General features: G+C 41.2%; 2 protein-coding genes across 5 annotated transcripts in view; one reads left to right on the top strand and one right to left on the bottom strand.

Annotated features, from left to right (window-relative positions):
* Positions 1-60: 60 nt before the first annotated feature.
* Positions 61-11,148, bottom strand: cstf3 (cleavage stimulation factor, 3' pre-RNA, subunit 3). The gene is made up of 20 exons (XM_053866606.1): positions 10,968-11,148; positions 9,857-9,961; positions 9,639-9,734; positions 6,137-6,169; positions 5,159-5,256; positions 5,013-5,079; positions 4,908-4,942; positions 3,968-4,094; positions 3,817-3,894; positions 3,577-3,739; positions 3,016-3,125; positions 2,257-2,373; positions 1,930-2,148; positions 1,766-1,868; positions 1,624-1,693; positions 1,358-1,553; positions 1,134-1,284; positions 854-948; positions 672-732; positions 61-536 (listed from the first exon to the last, which is right to left on the bottom strand). Exons 1-20 carry the CDS (start codon positions 10,992-10,994, stop codon positions 337-339), a joined length of 2,151 nt encoding a protein of 716 aa, XP_053722581.1. The 5' UTR covers positions 10,995-11,148; the 3' UTR covers positions 61-336.
* A 2,106-nt stretch (positions 11,149-13,254) lies between these two features.
* The window catches only part of hipk3b (homeodomain interacting protein kinase 3b), a 30,675-nt gene continuing 26,156 nt past the window's right edge, over positions 13,255-17,773 (top strand). For 2 of the 4 annotated variants that reach the window (XM_053866602.1, XM_053866605.1), the window contains exon 1: positions 13,255-13,594. The gene's annotated coding sequence lies outside the window, so the exon portion shown is untranslated. The remainder of the gene's footprint in view (positions 13,595-17,773) is intronic. The other 2 variants (XM_053866603.1, XM_053866604.1) reach the window with 2 other exon arrangements.

Below are 17,773 nucleotides of genomic sequence, written 5' to 3'. Positions count from 1 at the left end.
GCCGCACAAACGCACGTTTCGTTTTCGCCCCAGTGCGAAAGGATTCGGAAATGGCCAAAATTAAACGATTTCCCAACTTTATTGAGGAAAAGTTTGCACCAGTTATCTAAAAAAGACCATCACAGGAACACAGGAAGGCCGAACTCAAGCTGTGCGCGACAGATCAATGGGTGAGTTACAAATTTTTGCATCAAAACGAACAGTCTTCACAAATAAAAACTGTTAAAAAAAAAAAAAACAGATACAAGGATTTGAGGACAAAGTGGAGTCTTAAACCAGACGTGTTTACAGGGAGGACCATGTGAAATGTTACATTCATTTGTCATTGTTGTGGCTTCATCGGATCCTCTTCTGTTGACGTGCTCGGTAGATGTCGTGGATGGGAGGCGCGATGGCGCCTTTGTCGTCCTCCTCGTCCGAGTCTGCGTTTGGCCTTTTCAGTGTCTTTGTGATGGCGTGGTTCTCCATGGGTCCGTTGCCCTCTCCTGCGGCGTCCGGTGGTCTGCCTGTGATGAGCTCCACTGCAGCTTCAACAGCTGCGGGGGACACACCGAGTTAAAGGAGCCGTGAGTATGATGTCTGAGCTGAAGCCTTTTCATGACAATTTCCCCTGACTTCCACCTTCAATTTCTCATCTCCTGTCTGTAGTGGACATGTTTGGAGGAACTTACTCTCAGGTAGCGCGCATCTTCGAAAGGACTCCATGAGCTCCTCGACTTGTACAAAAGGACCCTGCAGCCAAAAACAATTTCAGGACATTGAGGGACATGAAGACAGGAGGCGCTGCTGAGGTTGATAGGAGTGACAAAAGGAGGTCGTAGAGGTCAAGGCAAGAAAGAAGGGAAGTACGTACATTGAAGCAGGTAGGAGGAGGGAGCAGCTTCATGAGAAGTACACCAGCAGGGGGCACTGGAAACACTCCACCAGGGACTGGGTGTAGCCCCGGAGCTGTGGGTCAAAAGAATCAGAATCAAACTTATTGCTATGGTCAGTGGGGATCCCACCAACTAGGGAAGTGCTGTCAACAAAATAAAATAAAATAAAAAAGGCTGATCACAAATTCAACAGTCGCTGTACGTATACGTGATGTGCAGCTGGAACATTCAGGAGATGAGGCCACCGTTGATACGTACGAGCAAGGTGCCGCGGTTGAAAAGGAATCATCTGATTGGTGTCAGGTTTTGGGTATTCGGGTTTCCGGTCGGCGTCATCCTTCAGCGCAGGCAGCGACGGAGTGACCACAGTCTCCGGCAGCAGGGAGGCCAGCTTGCTTCGAGACACGTCCTGTGGTCGGAGGGAGCGGTGCGTTTCAGGTCAGATCAGAGAGCGTTTAACCAACCGAACAACTCAGGTTTACCTTGTAGCCCAGAGCTTTGAGTTCACTGGTGGAACACGGGTACAGGTCCATGAACTTGTACCTGTCCACCAGCAGAGCCGTCTCTTTGCCTTCGTATTCCTCTTTGAAGGCGGAGAAACGCCTGCGTTCTACTTTCAAGATACTGGCCAGATCTCCTATGTTGCTCTCGAAGGACAGGAAGCGAGCCCAGATCTCACTGAGGGGTTCGGGAATTTCATGAGTCACATGACGTTCCAGGCAAACAAACAGGACTATAGAGTGGTTACCCCGATTTCTCTGGAGACAGGCTTCCGGAGGTGAGCACCCGCTCAAACAGGACTCGGGTGTTGTTGTCCTCTAAAAGCACATGAAGCTGTCAAACACGACTCCAACGCTGGCGCCTTGACACAACCTTGAACTCAGAGTTACCGTTTAAATGTGAGAGATAGTCGATGTACGCCAGGATGTACTCGGGGATGTCGCCGTATTTCTTCAATCCCAGCTCAAAGATCTTGAAGGCCACCGATTTGTCCTGTAGATAAAGTCGACGGTAAGAACCCCAAACTCCATCCCGACGACGCTCATGTGCGTACCTTGCTGCAGTAGTACTCCATCAGTGCTGCCGTCACGTACACGTGGTGCCGCGTGCGCAGATCCTCTCTGGCCTTCTTGAAGATGTTGCGACCCATCTTGATGCCCTCGGCCCTCCTGGCAAACTTCATGTACTGGATGTAGACCAGCGTGGGGTCGATGTCCTCGACGGCCAGAAGTTTGTTGTAGATACTGTGGACCTTCTCGTACTTCATTCGACTCTAGACAAGGGTGGAATTATTCACCAGATGAATGGTTTTAATGGTCACCATCAGTCCCTGTTGCTATGAAACAAAAGCCTGAAGTGTATTGGAAAACAAAACACTCACCTCTTCATAATCAGCAAAAGCAAAGTACAGGAGCATGTTCTTCTTCAGTAGTGTCCCAATGGCTCGCTCGTAGATGTTGGCTGCCTCGTCGCTGAACAGCTTGGAGTTATTCATGTCCTGCACAATATGAAGAACGTCAGCGTTTTTATACTTTTATACTATACTTTAGACCTTTTTGGCTCCACACGAAAGTACTTATTAAAATGCTGTCATTGTTTCGTTGCTTCAATAAGCTGCTTCTGACTGAGTATTTGTATTATCTGACTCCTGAAAGGTTTTCCACATCTTCAGAATGAGTGACGTTTCATCGCAGGCAGTGTTGTAGTACTCGAGATTGGTCTCCAGACTGGTGTCAAGACCACTTTTTTAGTGACTCCAATGTGTTTTTGTTCAGTTTTGTTGTGTTTTTTCTTTGATATTTAACAGCGGCCTCAAACTGATCCCCAAGACGGCCACAGTGGGAGCATGTTTTTCTTGCTAACTCATCTGGAGGAGACCCAAACACCAATAAGGAGTCTGAAGACTCTTTGTCAGACTGGTGCGGCTTGTCTCAGCTGACACTGACTGGTTAACCAACGTGTGCCTGCACCCACTGTGGCTCATTTGTGGATCAGTTTCTTTATCTTGTCTTGAGCTCCAAAAGCTTCGGTTTTGTCTCAGTCTCGATACTCTCCAGTCTCAGGAATATCTTGGTCTCAGTTGGTGTGGTCTGGACTCCAACACTACTTCAAGGACACAGCCACAGATCAACTTTCTTACCCCTTTCTCTGCCAGCAGTTTGCTGGACTGCTCCAGGTACTGAGCGGCTTCATACCAAATATCCGGATGGTGACCCAGAACTAGCAGACACTGTTCGTATGCAAACATCACTGCAACACAAATGACGCCCAGTAAGTACTGAACTCGCAGTTGAGAAAATGCAATGTTACATGTAGCATCGTGGTTACTTACAATTTCATTTATATTTTTCATATAATTTTTCAGTTGTTTTAGAAAGGTTGTAGTTTCTTTGTTGGGTTACCAAGCATTGTATAACTCTAAAAACCTGGCATATATGCACTGAAATATGTGATGATAAAAAGTCATCATGGGTCCGTTTTGCTGGGGAAAAAAACACCAAAATGTATTTTTAAACTTAAAAAGATTTTTCCGTCTAAATTTCTCAACAAGAGCACCTGCTGTTTAATAGAATTAATAAATGGCTGAATGTTTAATAATAATTTAAATGAGAAACTAGTATTACTATTATTATAACACAGAAAATAAACAATGAATTCAGATGAGAATCATGTTTGAGCGTTTCCAACGAAGATGAGTCACCTCTTTTGGTGATGAGCGTCTGGTCCTCTGTGCGCAGGGGGTTGCTTTTCTCCCACTGGATGTACCTTTTCCACATCTCCACCTGCTGTGCCTCCTGGGGGGAGTTCTGCGGAGGAACCGAGGGAGCGTTCCTGTCCAGCCCCTTCATGACAGTTTCATACTCCTGTGATTCACACAGCAGCAACACACTGTCAGTTACCAACAGAAAAAAACATGTCACAACAGAACCGGTGAAGTCACCTTCGCTACTCTTCTGGCATTCATGTAGTCTCTGCTGCGGTCCTCGATCATCTTCTTAGCCAAGTGCACGTTGATTCCCTGGAGGTGAGGAAGGAAAGCCGGGTGATGCAGAAGACAGTGGCAGTGGAATTCTGAGTCACGCTCGTCTCACCTCCTCGTACTTGCTATAATCTCGCCACAGCTGCTCGATGTTGATCATTGGGTTCACGCAGCCTCGCTGGTAAACCCGCCGCACCGCCGTGATTCGCTGGTTCTCTGCGTACGAGCCAACAGCCTCACTAGGGAGACACAGCACATTATTATAGAATACCCTTTATCCTTATTTGAGCAACAGTTGCTTCCCTCCCAAAACAAACTGAAATCAAAACGTAAAATGCTGAGTGAAAAGGTTTGAAAAACTTCGTAAATGTGCAGGAAAGAACTTTAAACAAAAATGAATTTAAAAAAACAGAATGTCATCCACAAATAGGGCGACCTACTTAGGAAAATAAAAAGCAAATACTTGATAGTCTTTAAAAAATGGATTGAAGTGATCTGTAAAATGTTGTTTTACTTTCATTAAATAACTTTTAAGCACAAAAAATATTATTAAGGTTGTCAAATCACAATCTCATAATATAATTTAGAGAAATTATTCCATAAAATTATGGGAAAATATGACTTGAAATTTAATTCACAAATCTTCATAAATGACATATTTACACCTCAAGTTTTCTTTAGAATTTAGATAAATACTGCATGCGACACGATGACAGATCAAGTTCTCTGGATAAATGTAAATACAAGCAGGCTTTTAGTTAGGGGGGCAGCTGCAAAACATGAAAAAAATGGACGCCCGATCCTCTGCCATAGTTTGGCCGCCAGGTTACGCCAGTATATGGCGTAATCTGATTCCTGATCGTATTTTGGCTGCCATTTTTTCATGTTTTTCAAACACCCAGACGCCCCCCTAGCTAAAAGCCTGAATACAAGTTACACAATATGACTACTTTTGCAGGAACAGGGTTAAAATGTTCACAATGAACAACAGACTCAGTAAAAGATTTAGGTCATTGAAGAAAAGCAGACTTCAGTACGATTAAAAAACTCACACTCCTTTCAGGAAGTTGATGTAATCCACCCAGATCTAGGACAGAAGAAGAGGTTGTCAACGCACTTATGGACAAACAAGACTGAGTAATAAACGTGAGCGATACCTGATAAGACATGATTTCCATGCCAATTTTATCCAGAGCAAAGTCGTACGCCTGCGCCATTTTCTCTCTGAGAACAACCAGACATTATCATCAGCTTCTTCAAGGAGCAATGGAGATCATTTCCATGAGTGTTTCGGATATCTTACTTGTAGCTTGGCAGCTTTCCTTTGGTTTCTCGCACGTACGACAAGTAACATTTCCACAAGTCGATGTGAAGAACTTTCATGAGGCACCTCTGAAACAGCTGTGCCAAAGACAATGGAAGATAAACACACTTATGTTTTGGAAGGGCTCACCGGTCTGTCACAAACAAAAGGGTTTGTAAGCCTAACTTGTAAAGCCGTCCTCATCCCTGCCTCCCTGAAAGGATACTGTACTTGGAGAGGACACAAGACGGACCGACCATAGTGCTCCACTTTGAAAACCATCAAAAGGGGGCCACATCAGGTGACCACCTCAAGGGATTTTGATGAAAGTCCAACCAGGGCCAAGCCCAACTGATGGCACCTTGTCTATGAGGGACGTTAACACTGCCTATCCTGCCACAGTGACAGGCCCATCTCATCCTGGCTGATCCACCCACACTTTCTTCTGGAACAGATGGTGTTTCAACCATCCGAGGAAGGGATCTCCACTGTTCTCAAGGTCCAACATTTGTTGGCTCAGTGTTCTGGCCAGTGACCTCCACCATGCCAGAGGATGGCCGTCTACGATTTTAGGTTCTTCTGACCAAGCATCCTGTCCTAACTGAGCTTAGAGCCCTTTCCTTCAGCTTAAAACTGTCTCCTGACATGCATCAGGGAGTTTCCTACTGTACTGGGGTATTAGTGAGTATTGTCTGATCCCATGCTCCAGTACCTGAGTTCAGCCCTGACATGGGATAGTGTTCTAAAACTGAAGCTCTAGTTTTCTCCACTAGAAAGGTCACTTTTTAAGTCACTCAAACAGGCATGTCCTTTTCGCTTAGTTATACTGCAGCTCCTCTGCCACTTCAACTCACACGGAGCCCAGAACCCTCCATTCAGCTGCTCCTGACTCTCATCTGAGACCGGCTGAACTAGTTCCAGACAACAAATCATCCAGGACCCCAGACATCTCCACCACCACGAAAACATGACACGTACCTTTTCTACCTTGTCGTAGTTTTTGGCCTTGATCTGGAAATTAAAAGTGCAGATGGGGGGTTATTGGAAAAAAAAAGACAATATTTCATGTAAAACTTGCCCACTCACGTACACACATCCACATCCCTAGAGATCAACAAAGTGAAATTCACACAGGAATGACAGATGCGTCTTAGAAAGGGGTTTATTGTTATTTCTTTTGCTGCACAACAGTCAAAGATGTGCCATGAAAACAAAAAATAAATCAGCCGCCCCATAATTCATGCTGATAGGTTAACAGTATACAAATATTTCTTGCTTATGTGGATATATTATGTGGAGGCAAGTACACGCTGAATGTATAACAGTAGATCAGAAAGATCACACAAATGCATTGTGAAGTCACCACCCCTAAAATTATGCTGCGTAGAAAGACAAAGAGTGTTAGTCGTGATCAGCGCCAGAAATAGAACCCGACCAGAGAATCTGTGAAGGCTGTTACATAGAATGGTGTAGATTATACTGAAGTACTGGTAGTGTGGGAGAGTTGGCTATTTACATTCAGGTCTATCTTCACTCTGCGTGGTGCTTCATTTTGCTACTTCTGATGGTTTTGGATTTCTTTGGGAAAATGCCACAACTGTAAAATACGTCTCAATCTGGTCCACAACATGAACAAACAAAGCCTTTGTATATTTATATTTTGATAATATCACAATGGTTCTGACTCCAATGCCTAGTTTGTCTATTAACCTCATTGATAACTACCATATAAACAACATATGTCAACTTTAAAACACCTGAGGTTTGACTCTTTCATTTTGCCACTAGACAAACTGATATGAGAAATACACAGCAAGACATGAATATGTATCTGCATTTGTAGTGCACAGTCCATCCACATGTTGGAAAGTGAACAGGAACCACAAGTGGAATTTCGTGAGCATGTGAAAAACTAGCATGTTATTGTGTATTTGCTTAACAGAGCTGTAGGCTTTAAATTAGTCAGGTTCCACACAAATACAGTGAAAATGACGGCCCTTGATGGTTAAAACACATTTACCAGCTTCAAACTAAAAAAAAGAAACATGGCAAATATATTCTGGGATTACTCAGAATATGGAGAGCAGCATGCTCTTTACAGTCTCACAAGACCTGCGATAGTAACGTTTGCCTTTTGGATATGCAAAGTGTTGAGACTTATGGATGCAGTTAGGTGTAAATGCAAACATTCATGCATGTTAATCTGGAAACATCCCAATACAACAATAAAGACATGACCCCGATTCGTAAATTATTCATTTATTTTGATCACCCAGGACAAGTCGCCCTTTATTCAAAAGCACATGAACTAGATCTCCCGACAACTGTCTCACTGCATTGAAATGCATTTATTCAGCCTCACCAGAGATGACCTCCACATTTAAGATCACAATACTTGACTTTTACCATCCAATCAAAGGAAGCACTTTTTGTTGGTTTAATTATGTCAAAACCCTTCAGAGAATGGGGCGACTCAAACGCGCGTGTAAGCACTCCATTAGCTCCTCTCTTGCGTCAACTTTAACAGATGGGTGAGGAGCAAAAAGGGGGTGCGAGCAGGGGGGTTGCTGGGCAACTGCTAGACACAGCACTTTGCAGGCTTAAAACACAGCAGACGTGCTAAAAGGTGCTTCGCGCTTATCACGTGCAGAAAGTTGAGATGGAAGTTGTTGAATAACCTGAAATGTATTTTAATCTCATTAAGCGAAAGCTTCTTTTAATCCAGGAGAACACTCAGTTATCTGGTGAGAGACCCTGTCTGAGATTGATAAACACTAAACACCTGTCAACATAAACGGGCTAAAAAGAAAGTACTGCCACTGAATCCAAATAAAGAAGCTTAGAAATGTGATTTTTGCACAAATGTGGGCCTAGATAGAGGGTGGACAGATTGCTGCGTTATGGACCCCAAAACACTTCATCACCAGGGTTTTGAATGTACAAGAAGGGTAAGTTGAGGGCAACTTAGTTTCTGCAGCACAACAATTTATGGACTTTGGAATCCAGAGCTAGTTAACCTCACGCTGCCTTTCAAATAATCTATTCTCCTCAAAGTCCAAATCTTCTTACTGACTGGAAGCAGGCGGCCATCAACCCAAGTGACCTGAGATTTGTTGTATTGATCGTGAGATAGTGGGTGACTGACGTGGACAGCTGCAAGACAGTTTAGCTAGACAGTTTTATGGCACGAAAGAAGTCACTAAACACAAACTGGACCAAGTTACATGGCAAAGTTGCACACCCTGACAAAACTAATACTAACTTAACATAATCTTGGTTTTATTTTTGCTTTTCGATCCAACCACGGCACAAAGAGGAGAGTCTTGATTTAGAGCAGCAACGCAACCACCACTTAATTCTACTCTGATGTCTTGCTTCTCAGTTTGTCCTGGAGCCTCCTCCTTGGTGGGCACCTGGCGCAACACGACATGCTTAGAAACCCCAAGCACATCTTTGTGTGCAGCTGCTCTACTAGCTATGCCAGAGATCATTCCGTCATCCCCCACTTATTCTGTGTGTTTAACTCCCCCACTTTCCTGACCACATCACTTAGAACTACAACCAGACTTAAAGGAGCGTATCCTCATTCCAGCTACTCCACATTCTGCTACAAATAATTTCATAGACAAATGAAGACTTAGCCTGAAGAAAATGATTAGACTGCATCACATGAGAAGGTTTCTGAGAAATCTTGTTTGGGATTTTTTTTAAAAAATGGACACCACGTCCTAAGCATTAGACGCCTGTATGCTTGAAAGCCATTTGAACGTAAGGAAAATAAAAAGTGATTTGTTTTGTGGGAAACCACTGCAAGATGTCCAGGGGCAAAGTTGATGTCAAAGAATTTCATTTAATCTGGACCTCATCTGGTGGACATGTAGATTAAGAGAACAAGGACTTTATCAAGGTTCAACAGCTTTTAAGAGCATTGAATATCAATCTGTGGTCATGTACTTAAGGGTGAGGGGCAGGGGGTGTCAAGGATAAAAGATGGGCCACACAACAGTGTTTTACTTATGCATACTACTCAAAAGAAATGACACAGGAGGCAATAAATTGACACGACAAGTGAATAAAAGGCTAATGCACTCCAATACCATTAAAAAAGTTTAATACCGTTGCAGATCAAACATGCAACAAATGCACTTTACCTCAAATAAACCCGGCGAACGGAATTGGTTATAAATACCTGCAAATAGTCACATTTTCTTCTGGAAAAGAAATGGTTATGCTGTCCCCCCTTTTCGTTTAATGGCACATACCTGAAATGTCTTTACAAAGCCTGAAATAATTTAACGTCCTTCGTTGCTAGAATGGATTTCATGATTCATGAAACCTGCAAGACTTGTATTTTCCAATCAGGAACGGTGTCATTAAACTTAAAGACATTTTTCTTGTGTGAAGGTCACATTGTTGATCATTTTAGAAGAGCATCCCAAACATGCACACTTAGGAAAATAGATATATAAAAAAAATTAACCTCTGCTTCAATGAAAAGTTTCCAGAATCGGCCAGAACTTGGGAACTGTGTGACAAGCCGCTCATACGTCTTCCTCGCTTTATCTATAGGTTGATTCTGAAGAAGGAGAATCCATGTACATTCACAACAAGTAACTTCAAGAATTTCATGATGTAACTTCCCACCTCCCACCCCTTGATTTCTTTTAACCCCTGTAATGCAACTCTGAGTCACTAAACCTGTGCTTCTCGAATCAGAATGCTCCAAGCGTCGAGGTCATACGGGTTTTCTTCCAACTTCTTCTCTGCCTTCTTCACCTTTTCTGGGACATACTCAGGTGCTCCCTGCGAAGAAAACCACAACAGTTACACCCACGAAATCAAAGAAAACAGACATTTTGTGGCTCGCCTAAACGCCATAAGTGACACCGAAAACAGTGAATAATCTACACCAGTGGTTTCACTAGTGGAAAAAGAGCCACCAGAACAAGGCATGCACAGATAACAGGTTGTTTTTGGTGACTCAACATTTTGTTTATTTACCTGCCATACTTTTTGTTGACAATCATCTGTTTTACCGATTACTTCAATACACAACATCACCTGACTAAATTGAATGTTTAGCTGCGACTAGTTACAAAAAACAATAGAATAGAACAGACATTCGAGGCGGACTGTGAGTTTGTTTCTAAAGTGCAAATTGTGTTATAGTTCTTCAATGTCTATTAAGTTACTCTGCTGCCACAAATCAAAATTCACCAATTGCAGGAAGAATAAAGGTGCTTTCATCTTTAATATCAAGTAAACGCGTACCAAACGTCAGATTTTAGCAAACAACACGTACGAATAATCGTGAGAGACACTTCAGTCCATTGCGTCATAAGACTACGCCAACCTACACGAACTATATTAAAATACGCCACAAACAACCGCCATAGCCTCAGATTTTAATCTGATAAAAATAAAAACAAACAAGTACCAGTGTACATAGTATATGCAGCGCAAGAGTGAGAAAAGTGCAAGTCGCCTCGCTTTAAATGATTAACTCTCTTGAACACGGAATAATGTTGTAAAAAAGACATACATAACAACACTACGACATTATAAAAGACAATGTGATGGTAGCATTGCGGTAGTTACGACAAACTACTGCGGCAATACTAGTATGCTAACGAGAAAAGCGTGGTCATTACAAGCGATGACTGCACACAACCTTCAGAGTCACCAACAAAAATTGCGACAGAAAAAAGTAAAATAACTGTTTATGAGCAGTGCTAAAGTCACCAACCGGGAGCTAAATATGCTAACAGTGCTAACGGCCTGCTCTACAAGTCGTGTTGTCGTCATCTACCTGGTCAGCAGCGGCGTCGACGGACATGGCTGGAAGAGTATTGAGATTTACAAATGCAAATGAATGGTGGGGCGTACAAATAAAATGTGCTGTATCCCTACAACGACTCAATTAATTCGCATTTCTTCCCCACTAAGTCGATCACGTTGCTCCCGCACAACGAGCTACGGGGGAGGGGGGGGCACTGTTTGCAAAATGGCGTGAGCGGTAGCTTCCGCCTCTGCGGTGAACCACAGCAATAAGAGTCCGGATGTCGCGAAACATTATTGAAAAGGAGTGCAACGTTCTTATTCGAAAACTGAAAAGGTCGTAGTAATGACAATACATGACAATACCAAAAATGCTTATGTTCTCTACGATCAATTTTTTAAGATTTAATCATGCCTTGCCATTGTCTTTTGTTTTGAAAGGCAACCGGCGTACTATTAATGTACTTTAAATACATACGTTCACATTTTGTTCCATTGCATTTTTGATTGTATAGATTTTATAAATGTTATATATTATATATTATCATATATAATTAAATATATGGGACCATATATGGGATCAATTCTTGATCACAATACTATATATAATATGAAATACTGTACTAATGTACATTTTAAAATCTCAAAACTCCGCGGAACAAATGTAACGAACATAACATTGCGACTGTGTAGTGTATAAAATTTTCCATTGGGAGGCGTTATGGAACAGACGCACAGAGAACCCGCGCTTGTTTGTACCAGGCCAAGAAGGCGAAAGTAGCACATCACAGAGTTATCGTTCACTCTTAAGTAAACAACTCCGGAAATGTAACCCGTGTAGACGTTATTTATATATTTATTTCCTATTTCAGCGACCGGACTTTCCGCAACTATTGGCGAGTTGGAGAAGATGATCATAGCCGCCTTTGACATAATGGAAGAGGAGATATTGAAATCCACTTCCTCAAGTGTTTGAACAACCACGCACGCCCAACGGACAAGAGGTGTTCACACCTGCTTTCCAGCTGGCCAGGATGTCTGTAATTGGGACAGAGAGAATTGATAAGAACAGGGCAAGACAAATGCCTTTTATGGATTAGATTACAGCCGGTGTCTGCAGACACAGTGGGCTTTGAGCAGCTTTCTTTGTCAGCTGGGGGCCTTCTGTCCGTCTGGGTTTTCCCCCCACCACTTAACAGGAAAGCATCATGTTACAGCTTCTTGGTTTAGGTTCTGCACCCACTGATTCACTTGGGAGCCAGGACTGTTACTGACTATATCGGCATGTTAACAAAGTAACATCCGAACAGTTGACGTGAAGGACAGTTTGGTCAGTAAATTACTCTTCTGACTTGAGAAGATTGTTTTTAGACGCTCATTGTTCCATTTTATTTAAATTACCACTTGATATGGTTGTTATTTGGAAGAAAAAAAAGATTGGAGTCATTGATATACTGATATACACACAAATGTTTTTTAATATGCTCCACGTGGACTGCGATTGACCAAGGATCTTGCCAGGGTGTTTCCAGCTTTCCACCCATGATAATGTATACAGTACTTCAAAAGAAAAAAATAAAATACAAGTGTGTCTTTGTTTCTGTATTGATGGAAATATAATTAACATGTAATTCAGTAGGCATAGACTTGATGATATCGTGACCCACAAATTTCAAAGCGTTCAGGCTTTGTTATCTGACCAACTGTCGTCCAGCAAGCAGTAAATATGTCAACTTTGTTTAGGAACCTCTCTAAAAGTACATGATAAAAGATGGAAAGTGTATGCATTTGTGCTCTAAGGAGAAAGGTATGCTGACTTTAAAAGATACAATTAATATAACTTGATGCTTTTCTCCCATGAAAAAAAACTTTTTAGAAATATGAATGTGAGTACAATTATTGTCACTTTAGATTCGATATTTTTTAATATCACAAGATCAATTCACAACAACACTGTTCAAAATGTTGGGCCCATATTTGTAACTTAATTCCTGATGGTGTATGACACTTGATTCTTCAACAGTATGAGGGTGAATCTCGTCTAAAATATATGAAGCATTGTCACAGACTTGGCTTATGATTGAGCCATACAGGAAATAAAATAATAAAAAAAAATACTGTTTGATTAATCTAATCCTACCCCTTAAAACTGACGAAATAATGGTTTGAATTGGCGTAAATGTGTCTCTTAAGTTAAAAGCCCCTTGCTTTGATGACTGGTTATTTCCATCGAATCGTCTCTGAAAGGGCGAAGAATGCGCTGCGCTCGATTGCTCTGGTCTGTCCACAGCCGTCAGCTCACAAACATTCGCTTGCAGTAGATCGGGGAGAGAGACATGTTCGAGACTGCCAGGGCCGCGGAGCCGTTCCTACAGACGGTGTAACGGATACCCCACACAGATGGGCAGTCGAGCCCTAAAAGAAAGAGGGCGAATTTGAACCGTGTGGCTACAACCTGGAGTCGTCGCGGCGCTGCTGGATGTTCGTATGTCGGAGTTAATCCATGTTTAAAATGTGGGAGATGGTGGCGAGCTCTCCCTTCCTGTCGTCTAGGACAAGATGGCAGCAGTGCAGGCGAACTGTGCATGGGATGGATTTATAAGTCCATAACATGTTCAGAGAAGCCCTGGATTATACTTTAAGTGACTCTATGTGAAGGTGAGTATCATACGTGTCTCTCAGTCGATAATTATATGTTGTATTACCGTAAAGACTGTAGTTTGGCCGTGACGTAATGCAGCCATAACTTATCAACAAAGTTAGCTTAGCTAGCTGCTTGTGTAACTGAAACCAGTTCGAATGGAATAGTCAAGAAAACGAGGCCTACATTTTTATTATAAGCGCGGAATTGTCTCGCTGTTGTTGATTCGTTATTAATGTTGTGACCTCCTGGATGTATTGGTTATTCCTGTCGTGTTTTTGACAAGCCAGTACTAAATCAACAAACACTGCGAAGTTGATCGTTCAAGATATCGATTGCTATTGCTCAAGAATAGAAACAAGACAATCTAAACAAAACTTTAACGCGATCGATAAATACATATAAAAGAATGTGAATTGTACACGTATACATTTCCTGCCCGTTCAATAGCATTAGCTCGAAGTGGTGGATATTTTAATTCCAATTGCTAAGATTCTTAACAAGAGCTTCCTTGTGTAACCGGAATTTAAAAATATCCAAGCTATTTCCATTGTGATAAACCGTTACGTGTAATCCTCCACTTCAGTGAAAGGAATTCTCCTCTCATTCGCTGTACAGAAGCCATAACCGCACAGAAACTGAAAAACGAACAGTTTTATAACCAGTAATTTTAAAGTGGCGAATGAGTCAAACCTTTCCACAGACGATAATTATGAGTAAGGCTGGGCGATGTGGCAAGAAAATGATTCCTGTATAAATGTATGTAAACTTAAACTCAATTATTCTTGATTGTATAAAGATGTTACGCATGTTTTCAAAATGCCAGTTTTTGAAGCCGCACTTGTTGGCAGAATAAAGGACTTGATGTTATATAAATGTGTGACGAAGAGAACTACAATTATTTAAACAGTTTGACATTAAACAAACAACAAAGAAAATAAAATAAAAAATAGAGAGACAATACATAACAGGGAGCACATGAACTATCTGCACTGAGCAAATGTGGAGAAATAGAAGTCCATTCTTTAACAATAATGCAAATAAAATAAATATAATTACATAAGAACCATCTCCACTCAGCACCACTGATAGTCGGAACTAACTGCTTGGCTTTGGGCAAATACTACACACAGACCCGGAAATCCTTAGCAAAAATTGCCATAAACTCCCACAAACCCCTTGTCGAGGAGATTAATAGAAATGATGTACTGAATTTGAGCATCAGAAATTCTGTCACAGCTCACTTCCTCGACGTTTTTTTTAGTCTGAAGCAGGGGACAGAAACCTGACCTGTCGAAAGACCCTTTTCTAATTTGGATGCAAGACCCTAAATGAAAGCAATACATACAGTAAACAAGTTATATATAGTTGGGCTATAGCAGTCGTGGCTTCTCGGTCCTGATCTTAAATTACACATGAAGCCCTTATGAGACATTTAAAAAAATGTGACTTATCTACAATAAGATTTAAACGATTTGGTTAACAGGCATAACTCAACTGTATCTGCATTTTTTTTTTACTCATATTTGTTCTTTATTTCAATCATATATCTTTCCCCCCTTATATGTTTTTTTAATGTTAGTCTAAAACACACATTTTATTTGTCACCTGGTTCTGAAAATAGCTCTTCCCTTGGAGCTTAAAAATTCAAATGTCCATTATTGATCACATTTCATATCCTGTAGCCGATACACGTGCTGATAGGGGACACATGTTGCTCCACAGTTATAGTTCAATCTACTCTGTGGCAGGGTGTAGTCGCTCATCATTTTTTATGGGGAAAACAGAATAGCAAAGACCATAATTATGCTAGTAATATGTGTGTTCCTAATGGCATGTTGTTTTTGTCTCTCACCTTAATCGTCTATTGTCAACAAAGTTGAGGTATCTGTTAATGTTTACTAAGATTTGTTCCAGTTGACTTACCTTACCTGCACTTATCCATTCTCATGTGTCAAGAGGGATTGACATTCTTGTTCTCAAGCCCTCAGACACAACAGACCTGTGACTCTCGAGTTTCCGCCATATTTCACATATCTTTTAGTTTTGTCTGGTTACTTAGTACTATTGGGTTTAATCAATGGCACAGTTGCGTTGATTTTTTTTCCCCCAACTTAAAATACAACGTTCTCATCTTTGCTGTACACATTCCTCAGTTAGTATATATATACTTTTAATATGGTTTGATTTTTTTTAAAAAATTTTTTATATATAAGCAATTTCTGTCTTTAATTTTGAAACAGAAAAAACAATAAAAAACTCTATGCAAGGCTCATGAGTTATGTATCTTCTCCCTAAACACTGAAAGGCAAAGGTGTGTGCATTTCTAAAAGGTGATGTTGCTGTGTTGAGTAGTAAGTGGAGAAGGGCAGGGAAATTGATTGCAGTACATTATGTCATGGACGCTGCTGATAGAAATAAACCAAATAATCTGAAGTTATTTCTGTTAGTTCTCAGTGCTGTGTTTGTTGAAAACAAGAAGTTTTATTTTACTTTTGTGTACTGAAGCTGGTGAAATTCCAAAATGATTCAGAAATAGACTTGCAAATGACAAGAAAAGTTAATAATTGACAGACCTCACGGTCACATGCTTGAAGAATAGAGCCTTTGTGTCCAGAAACTCGTGTGCTCATGAGACACCAACATGTACTGAAGTGTTCCTTCTATGACATTTCATTTATACCTAGTTGAGTGACTTTCACAGTCATATCCAGTTATATGCTCTTATGATGCCCAAGAAGTCACGAAAACCATTTCTAAAACCAACTTCAGACAATGTCATGACTCTTTTTGTTGTGTTTTGTTGTTGTCTTGCTCCAATTTCAGTGTTTAAAAAGTATATGTTTGGTGGGTTTTAATTCAAGTTAAGCCTTGATGGGAGATATGAAATCAGTCTTCTTCAGTAAAGTCTTCTCCTGAGTTTATTGACATGCTTGAGCTTAATGATTAGCCTATATGGTACAGATTTGTCTCACGTTTAAGCTGTGAACGTGGCACCAACTGTGTGCAAGAAAACCACATTACTCTTGAGTTTCTGCCTACCCAACGCATTGAGCCAACAAATAAATATTCTTGATATTTGCTGTGAGTTCAGCAAATAAACTTTTGTTAAAAAAAGCCCCAGCATTTCCTTGTTGTGTAAAATGGATGTTAGATTTCTCTTTATTGGATGGTGCCAAGCTTTCAGCATGCATCGCAGTTCTGGACCAAAGTCAAGCTTTTCTGTGGATATAATAAAGAGGAGAGCATAGTCTCGGTGTGTCTCGTGCCCTCATGAAGCACGAAGCAGCAGCTTTTGGCAACTCTGCATATATACAATCTCTACATAAACAGCTCAAGTGATGATTGGTTGCAGTCCAGAGTGTCCCTGTGCCTTTCACCCTTGGTAACTGGGATGGGCTCTTGCCCTGCCCGACTTCATTATTGGAATAGTTGGAAGAAGGTTAAGGAATGTGTAGTTATTTATACATTTTGTGGTTAGTTATACAATCCTCAGATGCGTCACTTGCTCAAGAGTTTGAAACTTAATCAGGCTCCTTTTTGGTCAACTGGACCGACTTGGGGGCAAACTTGAAATGATTGAATCCTCGTGTTACTGAAGCATCTTAGCTATTTGTAAATGTGTAGTTTTATTTTGATCTACTTAAAAGGCGCAAGTGACGTAAATCACAGCTTAATACATGGTAATATTTATTGACGTTTCAGTGTGTTTTTTGGCATGGAGGTATTTGCTTTGAAGCCAAGCAGCTACCAGGAGATCAGGGTCCCACAATTGCTGAGCATCAGATTGATGATCATCTTGACAGCATAAATGCCTTTCCTAATGTTGAAAACTAGATCAGAATGATAGTAAATGTCTGAGCTTTGGTAACCTTGATCAATGAACTAGTTTGATCAATGTATAAAAGGCTTGACTTCCATTTAATCTGGAAACCAAATAGAAAATCCTGTTATCTCCTCATGGTTTTCTGTTTTATTAGTCAGCTCAGATGTTGTCACTGACGCTGACCTGTGTTATTCATTCACACCATCATTTCTGGTAAACCGGTGTCAAAAGGTCAGCCATGAGCAATAACTTATCCACCCAAGGTTGCTGGAATGCTTCTGTCGTGATGAAGGATGCAAGGTGACACCACAGTAGGACTGTAATGGCAAACCAATGAATGTGTGGCCTTCTATAGGACTAAGAGCAACAG

The sequence above is a fragment of the Synchiropus splendidus genome, chromosome 5 (assembly GCF_027744825.2).
Source record: "Synchiropus splendidus isolate RoL2022-P1 chromosome 5, RoL_Sspl_1.0, whole genome shotgun sequence".
Lineage (NCBI taxonomy): Eukaryota > Metazoa > Chordata > Actinopteri > Syngnathiformes > Callionymidae > Synchiropus > Synchiropus splendidus.
Note: the sequence above shows the minus strand (reverse complement) of the source record. Positions and strands in the feature narration are given on the sequence as shown.